Source organism: Uloborus diversus, chromosome 5 (assembly GCF_026930045.1).
Source record: "Uloborus diversus isolate 005 chromosome 5, Udiv.v.3.1, whole genome shotgun sequence".
Taxonomy (NCBI): domain Eukaryota; kingdom Metazoa; phylum Arthropoda; class Arachnida; order Araneae; family Uloboridae; genus Uloborus; species Uloborus diversus.
In genome coordinates, this window is record NC_072735.1 from 160400136 (window position 1) to 160419463 (window position 19328).

The 19328-nt window shown below is 34.5% G+C and overlaps 1 protein-coding gene across 1 annotated transcript in view; it reads right to left on the reverse strand.

Annotated features, from left to right (window-relative positions):
• The window catches only part of LOC129223223 (nuclear factor NF-kappa-B p105 subunit-like), an 89321-nt gene that overhangs the window by 39873 nt on the left and 30120 nt on the right, over positions 1–19328 (reverse strand). The window contains exons 7-8 of the mRNA XM_054857788.1: positions 16932–17023; positions 11376–11505 (exon numbers count right to left, since the gene is read on the reverse strand). Of these exons, the coding sequence (XP_054713763.1) occupies positions 11376–11505; positions 16932–17023 (222 nt within the window). The remainder of the gene's footprint in view (positions 1–11375; positions 11506–16931; positions 17024–19328) is intronic.

The window sequence follows — 19328 nt, forward strand, 5'->3', positions numbered from 1 at the left end:
CTGATTATTTATAATCTGAACAATACCTTTGCCATCTTCATATTCTTCTAGTATTTGTAAATAATACGGGCGATTCTTTATAAACGACTCTAAGCAGTCCACCTGGCTATTCCACCGTGTATTACAAGGTGTGTGTGGTTTCACAGCTTTTGGGCTTTAGCCAAGCTTCTTGCCTGTGATGGTTTCTGAAATATTTCTGGACTGAAACCACATGTTTAATAAGAGAATCTGGTGTGATATCCAGTCCAAGAAGATTTAAGTAATGAGCTGAACACCCATAAGTTGTAACAGATGGCATTTCTTCTTCAATAATTTTCCTCATTAACTCCATCTTGTGTTCATTATAAGTTACTAAAGATAATACTTTGCAGTCATATTTCGTTTCAAGCTCTGTTATTGCATTTTTCGCTAAATCAGCACAGTAAGTTACAGCAGCAGGAGCTCTTTGAGAATAGCTTTATTCAGTTATATTAAGTGTAAAATGACAAGTTCCTGAATTTTAGAGTTTAATGAAATAAAAAAAGTTTGTATTTATTTAAATATTTGATATATTATACTTTATATCTTGAATGCAAACAAAATAATTATAAACAAACTGAAAAATTTGTTACTTACAACATTACAAGGCTAAAATTTCTAACACGCAGCAATTTCAACTATGATACATTTTACTTTGTTTTGGAAATGTCAGTCTTGTTATTTAACATATTTTTACACTAATTATTAAATAACTATTATATTAAGTTTTTGAAATGACGAAATGGGGTTATATTTTTTATTTTACTTAATTGCCTGTCATTAAGTAATTACTAGAGCTATTAAAAACGTTTTCTAGTTTTTGCCAATTTCTACCAGTTTCTGCCGGTTTTTACCGGTTATAACCAGTTTCTGCCACTGGCAGGGCAAAAACCAGTTTCTGCCGGCAAAAAGCCAACCCTGATTTTAATACAACTTTTCAACATACCTTCTTAAAACTAGTGTTGAACTCAAATATGATTCTATAATAAATTTTAAAGAAAAAGCCATAAAAAAATTTTTTTTTTTACATTTTATAATGGTGAATTCAAAATTTTTATTTGCATCTCATCAAAAAAAAAAAAAAAAACGTAATCTGCTACTATGAAAAAACAGATCTGACCGCACATTTGATTCATCCAATAATGTTTTCAAAAGCAATTTTGGGGTTACATTACACTGATTAAAACTTCTATTTTATCTTTAGTCGTTTTTTCGAAATTTGTTCTTTGTCAGTTTCGAAGATGGATAACTTTGATTCTAATTTTTGTAACTGACTAGTGCCTTCAAGAATTAGGTTCTGTGCAACTGTCATTTGTACAATATTTTGAGTTACTGTAGCATTCTTCAGTCTCTCTGTTCCCTCTTTTATCAGGCCTAAAGCTAATTCTTTATTCTTCTTCAACTCATTGATCTTTTTGTTATTTTATCATTTTGTCATTGATCTTTTTGTTAAGTTACCTTCCGGAAGCGGGTTAGGAATATGCGTCAGAAGAAGTGCGGGAGACGTATTTCGGTCAGCAAATGGCAGTTTTTACGTTTTTTTAGGAACACCAACAAAATTTTAGTATAATTTTAGGAATTTTAGGAGCTGTGAAAATATTTAGGAATTTTAGGAATTTTAGGGGGAATGCGAGCCCTGCGTACATGCTAAAACACAGGTAAACAAAGTCTTTTCGTTTCCTGTGGTCGTAATGGGGACGCTCCTTTCCCCAGCAGAAGTTACTGTTCTTGTCGGCGGGCAGTCGAATGTCAAGGGGACTTCATCCATGTTCACAAGTTGTGATGGCTGGAAGTTCTTTTCAATCTTCAGCCTTTCGACATAGGCCAGAAACTTCTGCTTCTTTTCCTCCCAATCGGCCGGAAGTCTTTGCCCCACAGTTGTCCGGAACCTGATAGACAATTTGTTTCTCTTCATGAAGCGGAAGCACCAATTCGCATTGCCTTTGAAATTGGCGATGCTCATGTTCGCAGCGATGTTCCGGGCCTGATTTCAAACCCGAACAGTTGAAACGGAGAGTCCTTTTGAACGCTGAACAAGATCCACTTTTTGAGGTCTCGCTCCAACTCCGGCCAGTGAGCTGCTCGTCCCAGTCTAGCACGTTTTGTCTTTGGCATTGCTTCGATAGTGGACTTTTCTGTCCTCCAAGGGCGAACGCATCTCTCATCGATTCCAAATTCTCTGGCCGCAGGACGATTTCCTATTGATTCTGCCTTCGAAACTACTTCTAACTTGAAGGCTGCAGTATAGCTTCTCAGTCGTTTAGGAGCCATTTCAAAGTAACTCGGTGAAAAAAAGAGAAGCAAGAAACTCACGAACGACAGCAAAAGAAGCGACGATGTGAGTGACTAAAATTAGAGCTAGGAGACGGAGAAACAAGTTTCCAATTAGGTCGCTTGACCACTCCGAGCAACCCACTTTTGTGACAAGGGTAAATCCCCTTTAGAGAACTGAAACGGCTACCCCCCTCCCGTAATAGAACTTTTGCTAACAATGCTCCTCCCCTGACCCACTGTCCCCCCTTCGCTCCGATGGTGCTTGCTCGCCCACGTGATTCTGCGTTTCTCTCCTCAGTGAAACACGTGCAATCGCTGACTCACCTCCTCTCCCTCCCCGTTTCGACCTCGTCGCCTTAGGTCGAAGGGCAAAGGATTTCGCAAAATAAAAGGAATCGTAGTGGCGCCATCTATTGGCAGCATTTTCAACTTTTTGACAAAAACTCAGATTTTTTTTTTTTTACTTGAAATAAATAAAAACGACACTGTACCCGCCGCACCCATTATATGCGCCGCACAGGCATTATTTTTACTTTTTTTCTTGTATATGCCGCGGCGCTTATTCCTGAAAATACAGTATATATTTAATAATTTAATATTTCTTTCACAAGTGTCTCAAATACTAATTTTTTAAGTATATTTATTTTTTTAATATTGTGCTTTAGTTTGTTTTAGTAGGATAAGGAATATGGTCATACAATAAATTCTCACCTCTGTTACCTAAACATAAAATGCCATTTCTCATTAACAAACAGGTGGCAGTAATGACATCACATCTTATTTTCCATGATACAAGGGAGCCCCTTTGTTTATTTTTAGCCATAAAGAAGTTGCAAGATTTTCGTTGAAAAACAAGAAGAAAGATTTTCGTTTTAAAAACAAAATGGTTATTCTGAATTCTCACCTCTAATCTAAAGATTACTCTAAGAATTCATTGTGCACTGCACAAAAAATATTGGTATAGTTTCTGTCTGTGCGAAACTTCCTCAGATCATTACTGACTCTGTGAACTTGAATGTGGGGTGTAAATTAGTGTAAAAAAAGAAATGAACATGTTTTCATATGAAATACACCGCCAGCTCAGTCCTTTCCAGCCGAGGACTGCAGTTTCATGCTCATTAGCACTCTTCAGTCCAGCATAGGAAGGAAAGTGACTGAGCTGGATATGGAAAACCTCTTAAGGAAGCCAAGAGTGCCAAACAAACTGGTAGCTAATATAGAATTAGTACCGACCAAAGGAGTGACCGAAGCAGTGGTTCGGTTCAACTCGAAGATTGAAGGCAAGGCTTGCCTTCAATCTTTGCCAGTGAATATTGGTGGATTCTGTTTTTAAACTTAAGAACTCTAGAATGGATCCAATTGGAACTTCTAAATAGATTCAATTTCTTTCTCAATGAAGCACTGGAGAAAATGAAAAAATTTTATAGACCTAAAAAGTTCTTAGAAAATATACATATTTATTTGAACTATCATTAGACTAACAGCCTTTAAAAACAAAAATTATACTTCAAAATTCATTTGATAATTGCAGGAATCATTTGTAAGTCAATTGAAAGAAATAAAATTTTAAAAAAAAGGAAAAATTAATTTGAATTCTGAAATTTTGAATTCAAATAATGTTTTTCGCAATCACGAGTTGCGACAGGACCCTACTCATTGGTTACTACCCTACTCACTTCTTTTTAGACACGGCTCCTGTCCCTCCAAGCCTACCTCTCCTCTTGGGCGGTTACGCGTGTACAGTTGTGTATGTGTAGGCTTTTGTGTGTGCGTAGATCTGTGTATATGCACGTTGGCGAGTGTGTATGTGTGTAAAGGCGCGTGTATGTATGTGTGTGAGTGCGTATGTGTATGAGCGTGTATGTGTGTAGGACATGGACGGCACCGTCTAGGAGCGACTACCGGGGGACGGAGTCGCGCCTGCAGGTGACGGTGGAAGTTGAAAAAGGCACGGACACCAAAGACGGTCAAATGAAAACAATAAGCAATCGTGATTGCTCAAAAAAATACTTTTATGATCTTGATGTCCTAAACAGCAGCCCCAGAAAAGTTCCATAAATGCTCAATTAATTTCTTATGCATACTGAAATGAAAACTAACCTAAATACACAGCTGTTAAATTGCCTTTTTGATTGTCAGATATCTAAAATAATTTTTAGGTTATTAAGTCTTTTACAACTGGTCATTCACTCATTATAGACAGCGGAACATCAGCACGGTTTTTGCAGTTTTTTGACACAATATGCATTGAGTGAATACTCTTTGACCCTCACTCCCAGGAAAGCTTTGAAATGATTGGCATCAACAGGTCCCCTAGTAGACTTAAAAAAATGAATACCTTGCCAACTGGTTTTCTCAAAGCAAGAGAAAAATATTCAATATGAATATAACAGCGGGGTTCCTCAAGGATCAGTGTTAGGGCCTGTTTTGTTCATTGTTTTTATGAACAATATTCATAAAAATATTTCTGGGAACATGAATTGTTTTGCTGATGATGTCAAAGTTATGGGGAGTGTAGAAAATGAAGAACAAGCAAATCAGCTGCAAGAGGATCTAGATCATATTACAGAGTGGGCTAATAAATGGGGTATGGCTGTTAATGTTGAGAAATGTCTAGTGCTACATTTAGGGCATGGAAATAAGTGTACAAGTTATTATCTGCAAGGTTCAGTCATTAGTCAGGCAGACAAAGTTACTGATCTGGGGGTCTTAATAAGTCAGGATTTAAAGTTTAGCCAACAGTGCAACATTGCTAGCAACAAAGCCAATAAGATGCTTGGGTTTATCAATAGATCTATTTCAAACAAATCTAAAGTTCATCTGCCCTTATATAGAAGTTTGGTAAGACCCCATTTGGAGTATGCTGTTCAGTTTTGGTCTCCTTATCTTAAGAAAGATATTAATGTATTGGAAAGGGTTCAAAGGCAGGCTACAAGGCTAATAAATGGACTTTCTCATTTAGACTATGAATCCAGGCTTAGAAGGCTAAAAATGTACAGTCTTGAGCAAAGAAGAGACCGAGGGGACACGATTCAGTTGTTTAAATTTATTAAAATGAAAGATGTTACGGGTCTGAAGTTTAGCACTGAAAACAGGACAAGGGGTTATTGTTTTAAGCTATTTAAATCTCAGGCTAAGATGGATATTAGGAAAAATTATTATTTTAGCAGGGTAGTGGAACCTTGGAACAGCTTACCGGAAGAGGAGGTAATGAGCAAGGGAGTAGATAATTTTAAGAGGGCCATTGATCTTCATTGGGGATTGTAAATTGACTAGGACCAGTCTAGCTGGGCCCAGAGCCTGTTGCTGGTTGTCACTTTTGTATTTGTATTTGTAAATTTCTAATCTAATGCTGTTGTTTCTTTTTTTTTTTTTTAATTCCAAGTAATGAGAAATTTTTACAAGAAAAGTAATATCGTAAAAGTTCTAAAAATTTAGATTTTTCAAACATTAACATTTTCTAATTCTTTTCTGAACCACATATTATCAACATTTAACACACTAAAAATTTTTAAAATTTATCATGATAATCGCATTTCTTACAGGTTGGATCATTAGCGACATTCATTATAATAAGGTGCGGCTTTAAAGAACAATGACCAGTAAGAAGATCAATGTCCTTTTTAATACCCACTGCAAAAAAAATTCTAGGACAACCCCTATTGAGGTCCTTAGCCTGACAATACCATCCAAGTTACACCAGTCACAATAGTACCAGTCCACGAAAAAGTCAACCATTTAGTTCACATATTTCATTAAAAAGTAATAATTTTAAAGGGTAATAATGACAAAATTTTTTGTTTTAAGGTAATACACATACAGTTCAATAACGGATTGTATGAAATTGGCAAACGTCCAGTTAAGACGAGTCTATCTGAAGCAGAGAGAAAAGTAAAAATTTGGATGCGCATGTTCTGCTCATATGAATGAGACTCTGCTTAATATTTAGGGGCTAACATACATCTGCAAATGCTGAGATCCCTAAAAACTAATAGATGCGTCTATTTCCGCCTGTAAACCGGATGTTTGCCTTTCCATACAATCCGTAGTCAGACAATAAGTTGGTAATTTGCTAAACCAGGGGTCGATCCAGTGCCAAATTGGGGTCGCTTTGAGGCCTCTTCACAAAATTCCCCATCGCAAAAGCTGCTCCGTTCACAAAATTCCGCGTCGTAAAAGCAGCCCCTTCACAAAAATTTATAAAAAGGCAGCCTTTTCACAATATTTTTTAACCACAAATGTGTACGCATCTACGCGGAAGCCTACCCCTCTTCCACCTTCCCCCATCTTATCTTTTTGCTTGCTGCATGAGGTGTTTTTGCTTGAGAGCGTCAGAGGGGGGACGGGAGAGGGACGATTGTGATTGGTGGTTTGTTTTCAGGAAAATCCTAAATTTTACTTTGATTACGCAATATATATTTATTATTAATTTGTGTTGAGTTTCAAAATCCAATTCTAAAATAACTTTACTTAAAATAAATTCTTTTATATGCTGTTTTTATATTTTTATTTCTTTTGAAGATCTTGATTTCCTTACATCCGCCATGGTAAACGAATTTTTCGCATTTTTGATGTTTCGCATTTTTGCAAACAAATAAATTTTCTTAATATATTTATTAACATCATTAAATTGCAAAGTTTTAAACGAAATACCAACTCTGTAAGAACGGCAAATGTCAAAAAATTTAACGCTGAATGCTGGTGCAGTATCATTTTGGGTTTTAATTACTTTTAAGTTTTTCAAACACATACATAGCATCTTTAAAGAGTACTAGCAAAAATACCCGGCGTTGCCTGGGTCAGTAATAATTGTGAGAAAAAGTCGTTACTTGCTTTTGTTTTCTGTTTTAAGTGAAAGAACTTAAAACACTTTTTTTTTGACGTGATTAAAAATCGAGCATCTTCTTTACTCTTAAAACTAAAATAGCAATAAGCATAAAGAAAAAAATAGTATTGATTTAGAAACGAAAGCACTATATTTAAGCATATACAAATTTCCAAAACAATGAAATTAATCTTCTCATGTTTAAAAAGATTAATCTGTTGATACTTTTTTTTTAACATGGAGTCTAAAACCTTCTCTGTATGGCTATTGAAGTACGAAGTGTTTAAAAAAAATGTAGCCGCACTCGTAATCCCCTTATACTTGCTTTAGTTATTCTTGGAAATTTCAATGATTGTGGGCTCTTGGTGCGATTTTACCGAATTTGCGGGAATCGTTTTGCGATACATTCGATGATGCTCCCCCCTTCTTTCCTTACTTTGTAAAACGATATGATATTAATTTTGTCGCCAGATACTGAGATTCTTTTGGTCACCATAAAATCGTGCTAAAGAGTTTCGCCAGATGCTGAGATTCTTTTGGTCACCATAAAATGGTGCTAAAGAGTTTCATCCGAAATATTTCCAAAATAAGTAGTAAAATTTGGCGATTGTTTGAAATAGTGCAGAAAGGAAAATTAATGGAAGTTTTTGTGGTGTTTATGGATTTGCCTAATTTAGTTGCTGGATTATTTAACACAGTAAAAAAAGTTTTTTAAAGATTATTTGATTGGCGATATTTTGTTTACATGGTGAAAGCTGAGACACATTATGACGTAGTCTTCGGCTTCAAAAACAGCGACATTGAAAAAACTGCCAATTGCATCAGCTATGGAAATCTTTCTGCAAAAATTTTGGCGATATTTCCGCTAGTTGATTGGATAATGAGTAAGTGTTCAATCAGCATAAATAAAAATAAAAACCATTAATTACATGGAAAATGATCAGCCAAATCCATTCATTATCAGCCAATCTTGTGTAAAAACGTTACTTTAAGATTTAACTTGAGAAAAGCCTTGAACAGTCAGACGAAACGCAAAAATATTCAACAATACAACAATTCCAACTATCAACTCGGAGTTGAGATGATACATTAAATAATGAATTGGGTTGATGAAAGCCTTCGAACATGGAACAAAAAAGCTCATAACTCGTTTTTTATACAACTTTGAACTTTCTAGCAAATGCCATCTTCAGCAGAAAAATTAGCTCTTTCGATGGACACATAATTTTGATATGTGCACGTATTTTTTCTTCCCCAAAATGGGGCATTTATGCTAAAATTGGAATAAATGGAATAAAAAAGAAACTAACAATCAGATCTTTTTCGAACTGGTCTACAAACCTCCCCAGTACCAAAAAGAACAAACGGTGAAAGTTTCAGCCAAATCTGCCGGGTAGTTTCTGAGATCTTAGGGAACAAATTTACCAAACTCCATTTTTATATATTAAGATTTCACTTCTGTGTTAAGAAATATGTGATATCTTTGAGTCTATTCATATTGTATTTATTCATTACGTTCAGCAGCATGTGCAATTTTCATTGCTCCAAAAGTATTTGAGAAGGGCAAACAGGAAATCTGTTGTGAGACTTTCACCTTAAGAAAGTGTGCCTTGCATATGTATATTTGTTAGCAAAAATATGAAATTTTAGTTCTTGAAGACAATTTCCAAAGATTTAAGAAAGTTCGAACTTAATTCATTGTATTACAAACATTGAAAATTATCCAACTACCTAACCGGCGGACGAATTGTTCCCCAAAGTAGAAACTCCAACAGAATCATGGATTTGTTTACACAACGCGATGATGTGACGTCACTGTTACCGAGTTGAGTAACGTTTTGCTGAGTGCAGGTGAACAACTATTTTAAAAGGTTTCACCGTTAAAATATAAAAGGTGTTGTGTTGTTTCACAGTGATAATTTATGCATGTGATTCGATAAACGTCACATCATCACGTGGTGGAATTGGGAAGTGTATTTAAGTGAGTGCACCCAATCAATCAATCTCTTCTATTTCTTATCTTATCAGTTTTGATGTTGCCGTAACTGCAGTTCGGTGTGTTACTGGGAGCGGTGTGCTCCAGTTTCTCATCAGTTCCACGTTGTCGAGTGGACTTGATTTTTAGAAAAATGTAGGAAATAAGTTCGTTGTGCCCGGCTAAAAGAGCGGGCAGGTTCCATTGGTCATCTTGAGGCATTTTGGTGGTGAAGAATGAAAAGGTGAAAGATTGTGGAGTTTCTTTCACGGAAGTTGATGTTGTTGAACGTAGGCTTCACAAGACCGTCGAAGGTTCACGCTGGATTGGATTAAAAGATGTCCTGGAGTCTGGCTGGACTGGATGTCCGCGTGTAAGGGTTCTTCACCGGATGTGGCGGTTCTTGGTGTCCGAGAGGTCAAGTCTATGGGAGGTCCAGCATGGCGGCTGGCCACAAGTGGTGCGGGCTGCAATCAACTTTCACGTAGGATCCTATGGAAGGATCAGGCCTTCACGTTTTGATATGCCAAGTATTAAAGAGTGAATATCCTGAACGGTATGAACTTTCATCTTGAATATTATCAGGACTATTCTATTTTAAGCAATGGACTCAAGGTGGACTAGCGTTTACTAGTCCGTTAAGTTTTGGAATTGAACGATACAGTATTATATAATGTGTTTCTATAAATGTTCTTGTGGGGGGGGGGGGTTTCAGTCAAAATGTTTGTGGGTTTAAAAGTAGTTTCTTTACCCTTGTTGATATTACAAATTTTAAGATATATTTATCGTTATTGAATAAAATTGTTTTTGACTGGTAAATGTGTTTTTAATTCCATTTTTCCCCCGAGCAGATCACACCACAATTTCTGTTGGGCTTGCAACAACCCGTTTTAGTTCCTCGAACTTCGGGTATTTCATCCACGGTAGTATGCGAGTTCCAACAATATTTGTAAAAAACAATAAATGTAATGTATGTGTCAAATTACGAATAAAATGTTAAGAGTCTTACTTCCCCCTCCCCCCCAGCGCATTTTCTCTTGACAGCTTTCAGGTATTCTTCAAGAACTTGAAATCACCCCTGAAACCTGTCTAGGGCTTTTCTTTAACGATACGACAGCTAAAAATGCTTTAATATAATATTATCCAAGAAAAAAATGACGAGAAGGTCTTTTTTACAAAAATAAAGAAAATTCACAAAAATATTTTGCTTTTTCACAAAAATAAAGAAATATCACAAAAATATTTTGCTTTTTCACAAAATGAGGACCCAAAAAATAAAACCTGGATCGACCCCTGTAAACAGAAAAAACTTGTTTATTAATATTTTAAAGCATCATTTTTTATGACATGTATGAGGCGTCACGCCCGGGAGAAAATGACTGTTTTCCGTGAAATGGCCCAATACTGTTTTTGCCTAAAAATACCAAAAACAGCAATTGTATCGTAACTACATGTGCTATTTTCAGAAAACTCGCAATTCAGTCCACAACTCAAAATGTTTATAAAAACATCTTTTATTTTACTTAAAACATTAAAAGCAACTATAACTAAAACTTTTGTAAATACTACTAACGAAATTAAAGTTAATTATATCAATTCAAGATTTCAAGATTCAAGAGATAAAGTTCAAAAAAAAGACTAAATTAACTAAGAACAAGAACTCAGAATTTTCAAATAACAAGAAGACAAATTAAACACATAAGCAATATATATCAGTTTCCCAATTGCACCACCTACAGTTAAAATTGCAGTTGATTACAGCCCCTCCCTCGCCCCCTTTTATGGAGTAGAGAAGCATTTGCAAATTATATATTTATTGACGCCAATGTTATCACTTCCAAGGACATTGTAGCACTCAAATTTAAGCTGGAGCAAATAAAAGAAATAATAAAGGCTACAATGATAATGACAAATGTGCATAATTGCGAGCTGAATCACCCTCAACATGCTAGATGAGTATAAGTTTTGATCTGCAGAAAAAAAAAACTATGTAGCCAAGGGTGCACTGCACATTGTGGTGGTGTTTTTGGGCCAAGGGTAATCCTCAAGAAACAATAATCAAAGAAAGAGATAATTTGACAGTTCAAAGCAAGTTAACCAACTTCTTTGGTACTGTTTCGGAATTTAAAAAAAAAAAAAGCAAGCATGTATGAAATTTTATGATTTTTTAAGGATCCTGTTTTTTTTTTTTTTGAGAGCATTGAATCATAACAAGCAAATATTGCGATTCTTACACACTCGCCATAAGCCAGTTTGACTGTATTCAATATACAAAAAGCATACCTGGTTCATTTGGAATATAATGATATTCACGAGGTTCACTTCTAACATCATCGGTGGTTCTTAGCAGTTCAATCCACACTTTTGCTTCCTTATTGCCCTCATATGGTGGAGTTTTAAAAGCTAATGCCACCTGTAAAAAATTCAATACTGTCCATGAAATCAAAAACAGATATAACAAGAAATATATAATTTCACCTATGATATTAGCAATTTTTCATAATTAACCCTTTAAACGTTGTTCTATGTTCCAAGTGTAAAATATTGAATTGCTTCATAAAAATAGGACTCTTAGACATCCCTTTAAACAATGTAAGAAGAAATTTTCGAAGAAAAAATTTTTTTCTAATATTTTGGGCATGTTTCTGTTTGGGAACATTGGCCTGTTATGCTAAGTTTTTCCATTAAGGCTTTTAATCGATTATGCTTCACACTCGCTATAGCTTCAGTTTTGCATTGATGCAGAAACACTTGATATACACGATACTATTTGTCACATTCATTTCAATTTCAAATGTTAAATATTTCAAAATATATAAAAAAAGAAAAAAAAATCAATACGCATTTATAAATTAATTCATTAAAAATTTGATACTGATTAAATGAAATCCAAGAGTCGGAGTCAGTCATGTCAGCAGGCACTAATGTTACCTTTTGTTGAACTGATCAAAATTGAACGAAAAAGTGTTCAAATCAAGAAATGAAATATGGTAATAAGGTGTCCTTCCCGAGATCTTTCAAACAACAACAAAAAAATTCATTTGAGTCGGACTATTCACGAAAAATTTCTTAAAGGGGGTGGCAGACTGACAGTTGCATGTCGGTTCAGCATCTGTTCTGCATCTCAATACCCTATTTTCCAATTTTTAATTTTTCAACATTTCTTTCATTACTTTATATATTTTTGACACATTTTTGTTTTTAGTGAAATTTTTAAGATGCATTAAACTTTCTTTCATGCTTGTTTCTTCTTTATCTGACTTTTACTGGGAAAGTAGACCAAAAGTAAAAACATTGATTGGTGGCCGAATCTCTGGAAAGTCTCATGTGACCAGTGATTGGAATTTATTGCTAACAGATTGTAGCCTAAGCGGGGTATTAGAGAAGAGCTGTAAACATCTTCATTTCAAGGTACAGAGCGATTTTTTGACATCAATCTCACCCTGAAACTGGGGACAAAAGGGGGGAGGAGGCAGAAAGGGGAACAGTGAAAGTTTGAAATGTCGCCCACCTGCTTTTAAATGAGTCAATGGACATTGTTCTTAATTCTGAGGCTTTCACTACACGCATAATAGAACTTACACTGAGGCATAAATTGCCCAGTTTTGTATACTGGATTACGCCAATGTTCCCAATCGGGAACAACGAAGTTTGTTCGCTTATAGGATCTACATTTTTAGTGGAAATTATTATTTGTAATGTTTGGTCATCAAAAGGACCCCATTTATTGTTACTCTAGAATATTAAAACAATTAAGCATTTTTTAAAAAATGTATGAATATTTTTATCTGTCTCCGTGAAAATCAGTAAAAAAGCACTTTTTTTCCAATTTTTGTAGAAAATACTAATAGCAAAATAGAACTAGTTTTTCTTTCAAAAATTCAGGTCTATTTTTGACAATAAAAAGAAAAAAATTACATCCCCACAAACAAAACTTAATTTTTTCGATTTTTCAAAGCTGATGTTCCCATGTGGGAACATTGGCGCTTAAAAAGGTTAAGTTTTAATAAAAAAAATGATTTCATTTGGTCATCTGTTATTGAAATTTTAGTTGCATTTACACTGATGAACATCTTATAAGAACCCAATAGCAAGACATGTATTAAGAACATTAGAATAGGCTGAAACAAAATCTATATTTTCAGGGAAAATGCTGTATTTGGCAAACTGGAAATGCTGGAAAAATAATTTCGATATGCTTATGCTCAAAAACTATCCTAATTTCAAAGAAAAAATTTAAAAAGAATTGAAAATCTATGTATAAGTTGGCCTCCTACAGTCAGAAAACAAAATCAGGAATGTTTTTCTACCCGTTTTGAAAATATAAAACTTCAAAATAAGGAAAATTAAACACAATAAACATGTTGAAGATTTAGCGGTAAGTCACCAACCCTAAGCCAGGGCTATGGCAGCACCATCTACCAGTCTGTTGGAACTCTCAGCTTCAATGAGATGACATCTGCCTCCAGCTCAGTTATTCACTATTCCTAACCGAAGAATTCTAATAAGAACAAAGCTGCAGTCTCAGGATGTGAAAAACGGGCTGTCTGGTATATTGCATGATAATTAAGATTGTAAATGAACATTTTGCATACTATACTCTTGTACCATAGGTTTCATTTTTGCTATTACAATTTTTTGTAAAAGGTTTGTTTTTATGAGTAGGATATTTGCTATTTGCTGCTTTTATTCAGATTTGATATCCATAATATTTTGCTTTTCAATTTCTAGTAGCTCATTACAGAGTCATTTCTTAAAAACAAGTTAATTTTCACAAGACCCATCATAGAAAAATGTGTGTAGCCTGATTTTCTGGAAGATTTTGGGCAGTTCTTTTGCGTTCACTAAGTAATTTTTAATTAAACAATACAAAATAAAATCTATGTGTCAGTTCTTATTTCTTTTGTTTCTTTAAAGGTTTGAACTTCAAATTGGGAGCATGTCCTAATTTTCAAGTATTTTTACCAAAGAGAGAGGGGAAAAATTTTTCAATCCCAAAGTCATACAAAAAAAAAATGATGAGGACATCACACTACTACCTTTTACGTTTATTAAATACAGTGGAATCCGCTTAATTGGAACACCAGTAAATAGGACCAGCTGTTTATTATGACCAAATCTTAAAGAACCAAAGCAAATCTTATAATACAAGCCTAATATTTATTCACTAATTGCTAAAAAAAAATCTGTTTAATCAGACCAAGGGACATGAGAACAAATTAGAAGAAAATTAAAAATCGCCCACTTGAAGTGAGTTTTAAGTGGGTCAAAAAACTTAATATATATGCAATAAAAATTAATGGTTCCTTGTAACTTTCAATTAAATCCAGCAACATTTATGAGGAAACAAATGGTTAACGAAACTCCCATTTCATGGCTGCGCTGTTCCAGCAAAAATCAAATTTTCAGTGAAATTTCAAATTTCTTCAATTTAGTTGTAAAATGTGTAATTTACATTTCATTGGAAATTTATAATGACCAATTAGTACTTATTAGCACTTATTTTTTCACTCTCACATACTTAGTTACTTCTGGTTGTTACATTTAGTCGACAGACACTAACTGGAAGGAACTATTTAAACCATATCGGTCTGGGACAAGAGTAAAAAGATTATTTGCTTCACTTTATTTTTTCATGGAAAAATTTCGTAAACAAGCGATTTTTCTTCTTTGTATGCTTACCATACACATGGGGCCCACTATAATCATAAGGGCATTTATATGCTTTGCGTATAGCATGTTTGGTCAAGCTATACAGGTCCTGTTCACTTAATAGGGAAGTTTTAGATTTTTCAATTTTATTTTTATATGATAGAGTAACATGTATGAACATCATAGGTGAAAAAAATTTTGCGATACGATAAGTAGTTTTTTTTAAATTAATTTTTAAAGTTCAAGCGCCAGTGACGTCAGATGGCATAGGAAGTGACGTCATGCGCCTTCTGGTAGGGAGAAGCCGAAGGTCACGCATTCGACTTCGAAGACGAAACGTAAAAGGCTTATCTCCTCGCGTTTCTGGAACATTAAACCTCTCATCCTCTCGGAAATATTCGAATAAAATCATTGATGTTACACGAGGAAGATTATTTAGATTGTGCTTTAACGAATCCGGCCTCCATAGTGTGTTCAAAAGGATTATTGAATTTCTAAAAAATAAAAATATCAGCGCGCTCAAAATGTTCCTAGCGAAAACAAGGGATCTTCGGCGGAAGGCTGCCCATTCGCGCCCTGTGACGTAGGCTCGTGACGTTTCAGAAGCGCGCACTTTTGCGCGTGGATTTTTAAAAATTCATTAAAAATCAACCACGGTGTTTTAAAATTCGGCGATGGTGAATTTTTTAGTTTTGAGGGTCAATTAACAATATCCAATAGCCAAAATATGAACATTTAATAGGTTGCAACTTCCCTATTGGACCAGCCGTTATTAGGATCAAAATGGTCCCGGCCCTAATGTGGCCCTATTAACTGGAAACGACTGTAATAAGATTCAAAAGAATGGGTGCATGTACTCATGAACACACACTAGAAACAGTACTTCTTAAATGAATAGCGTTCTAAAATTTTCCTACACATAAAAGTATGATAAACATTGAAAATTGGGTACTTCTTTGAGGTACATACATTAAATCCACTTGGCTCATTCTAAATCTTGACGCTTATTCTTCATTTTGTTTAGTGCCATCATGTTTGGTCAAAATTGCACAGAAACTACTTGTTTGGCGATATCATTCATTATTTTACCTTTTTAATTGACTTCCAAACAAAACAAACCTTTAAACAGGGCAAAAAGTTCCATTAAAGTAATAAAAAGATATAGACCAAATATTTTTAAAAATGCATTAATTAAAGTAAAATCAGCCATCAAGTAAGGAACAAGTCATTAAACATGAATGTTCGATTCAAATAACTTGAAAAGGGTCGTCTCAATAGCTTCAGAGTTGAAACATCGCCATTTTGGAGCAACTCCATAAACATCAAACAATTTATTGGTCAATAATTGGATGAACTTTAACAATTTGTAATTAAAATTAGATACAAATCTCATTAAAAATTTTGAAACTATTTCTTTTACTTTTAAATGCTCTCAATGCGTTTTAAGTAATCAATTGCCAAAAAAGTTTTTGAAATACTCCACACATTCTCGTAATTTTTTATGTAATAATAGTTAATGAAACGAGTTATATACTTATAAAAAAAAAGATTTAATACCAACACATTTTTGCATTGGCAGTACATTTTTCAGGAAACAGTTCAACATGAAACATTGATTAATTACTTGCATTTATCATTTAAGAATAATTATTTTGAAATGTGCATGCTTAGTAAATTAAGAATCCATCTTTGATATTCCCAGTAAAAAGTTCAAAAAATGTTTTATTTCATAAATTAAAAGGCAAATTATACCTGATTAAAAGTAATTACACTTATTGAAATGTTCAAAAAAATCATGGTCAAGTCTCAAATTTTATTTTAAAAGTTTCTTATAACAGAAAAAGAAAATCATATACAGACTTCACGAGAAAACTAGCGATGATTAACTAGGGGGATTGCCAGAGTGATCCTTTCGACTGTCCATACATTCTTAGATACATATGCACAGGCCAAAAAACTTTCATTCGGGAGTGAGCAAAAACATAAATTTCGACCAAAATTGAATGAATTTTTTTTTTTTTTTTTTGAGATTACAATACTAAGTTTACTATGTAAAAGGAAATAAAATGTAAAAATTCAACTTTATTGGTGGGGGAGAAAAATTCTCCTGTCCCAATCAATGTTCTTGTTTTCAAAAAATTGAGTTAGTTTGTAGTGTGCAGTGGAACTTCGCTCAAATGAACTAACCTGGTGGTGCCAATCTGCTTTGGTGAATATACCATAGTCCTCCCAAATTATTTCACCATCTTTTTCTTCATAAAAATGTACCTTCACATTTTCTATAAAGAAATATTTCACTAAGAAAAACATCTTCTATATAGTTTTGGTTTCAATTAAGAGTAAAAGTGGAACATTATGATTTAATTAAATAAATACATATGAAATATAGACTGCTGTTTATAATGTAGAAATATATTTTAAATTCAAGACAACCTTGTTGGTGTTTTTTTTTAACTTATTTATTTATTTATTTAAATATAACTAGGGAAAAAATAGTTTCATTTAGAGCTGGTAGGCAATTAGATACTCTGATTTGAAGGCTTCATTTTCCGTCAATATTGCTGTGTAGTTATAGTAGTATTTAATGATAACTACAGAAAACATACTAGGTGGTGGAGTTTGCATCTGCATATAAACTGCTAGTTAAGCATTTCAAGACTGCATTGTGAATAAATTAATTACTATATTGTTATTAAAATTTTCCTGCTGACAAGGCAGATGTATTGCTGCACATTTTTATTAAACATACTGCTGCTAACAGTATAATACTGTTAGCAGCAGTTTTAAGTTAAAGATACTTTCAATATTTTTTTTAATCTGCCTACTCCATGTCATGTGACATCTGCTGCATTAAAATCCTAAGATGCCATATTAAGAGGTTATGTTTTGGCAGAGAAAAACATGAACTGATTTATTCTGCCATCCTTCCCTAAGAAACAGTAATGCCATTTTTTGCCCATTTGCTCGCTTTCTAGATTTAGCATAATGATATATGTTGTCCTACTAATGCTAGAATATAAAGAAAAACATCATACACATTGCAACTAAAGAGACTTTAATGCCCAGCTACAATAACTTGAATGCTTGTTTTCTCGACACTAACAATTTCGGAGGTACTGCTTTCTTAGTTCGGACGGCAGTACTGAGTTTAATAGTCGGTTAAAGTCAAGGTATGAACATCTTATCCTTTAAAAGGAAATGAATCAAGTGAAAAAGGCAATAATATTGCGGCCTTCCTGCAAAATTTGTGCCTTTTTAGGTTGTTTTATTTCCTCTAACCCCTTTTCAAGCATATAAGTATTTATATTCAATTCTCACTTTGTCCTTTATTAATATATGTATGTGAGAAGTTGAAGCAATGAACTTAAATACTAAATGCTTTCACGAAATTAGTAACCTTTTTAAGTGCTATAGACAGAGCCGGACTGGCCCATGGGTGAATCTACCCCCCCCCCCCCCACAAATACACAATTTTGCAAGTATAAAGTTTTTTTTTTTTTTAATGGAAAGAGAAAAGTGCAATAAAATGAATGCATGGCCCTCGCAAGGTCAAACCCCTCAATTTTTAACAAAGAGAAATTGCAGTTTCTGCTCTTCTGCTCTATGTGGGTGTCATTCATTGCAAGATTGAAGTGTAAGCAATATAAACCTGATCATAAGTAATAGTCTCTCAGGTATAAGGAGTATGGGGAATTTCTCTCCCGTAAAGTTTCTGAAATTTTAGTTTTATAAACGCCGTTTTAGATGTCATTTATGAGGGGGAGAAGTTAGAGGGTCCTGACCAGGTAATTTTTTAAAGTTGAAACTTTAAAAACATGCATACAGATTGTCTTCGATTATGATAGGGGGGACGGGTCGGGGATCTCCATGAGAGAAAATTTGAAATTGTAGCTCTAAAACCGCAGTTTCAGGCGATCAGGCAGTGCTGGGGAGAAGAGATTTGGAGGATCTCCTGAGAAATGTTTCGAAATTGATTTCTTAAAGGATCTCGAAATTAAGTGGAGGAGTTTTCTAAGAGTCTCTTCCCGGAAATTTGCCGACATTGTAGTTTTAGAAGCGCAGTTTTAGACTATCTTCAAGAGAAGGGAGGTTTGAGGGCCTGACAATTTTTCGAACCTGAAACTGTAGAAATGCAGTTTCATGATCTCCAATAATGTTATGAGAAGAGGAGGTTCAAACTCTCTCCCCAGAAATTGTTTAGAAATGATGCCTGTAAACATAAGTTGAGAAGGTCTTTAACAATGGAGGGGGCGGTTGCAAGGGCTACAGGGGTGTGCTTTCCCGGGAGTTTTTCAAAATTGAAGTCCTAAATATGCAGTTGTAGGTTGCAATTGTGCGTTGTGCCCCGTGGTTCTTTAACTCTCCCCCGGACTTGTTCCGAGTCAAAGATTCAAATGACGATGGAAAGATGGAGTATCTAGTTTAATCAAAATTGAATTTCTTCAGAGTTGTTGTTCAATTGTGAGGTTTCGAAACTCTCCCCCAGAATGCTTCCAAAATCAAAGCTTCAAAAACACACTTCTGATCAACTTTGGTAAGGTAAAATGAAGGAATAAGGTTCAAGGAACCCCTTCTTGGCTAACA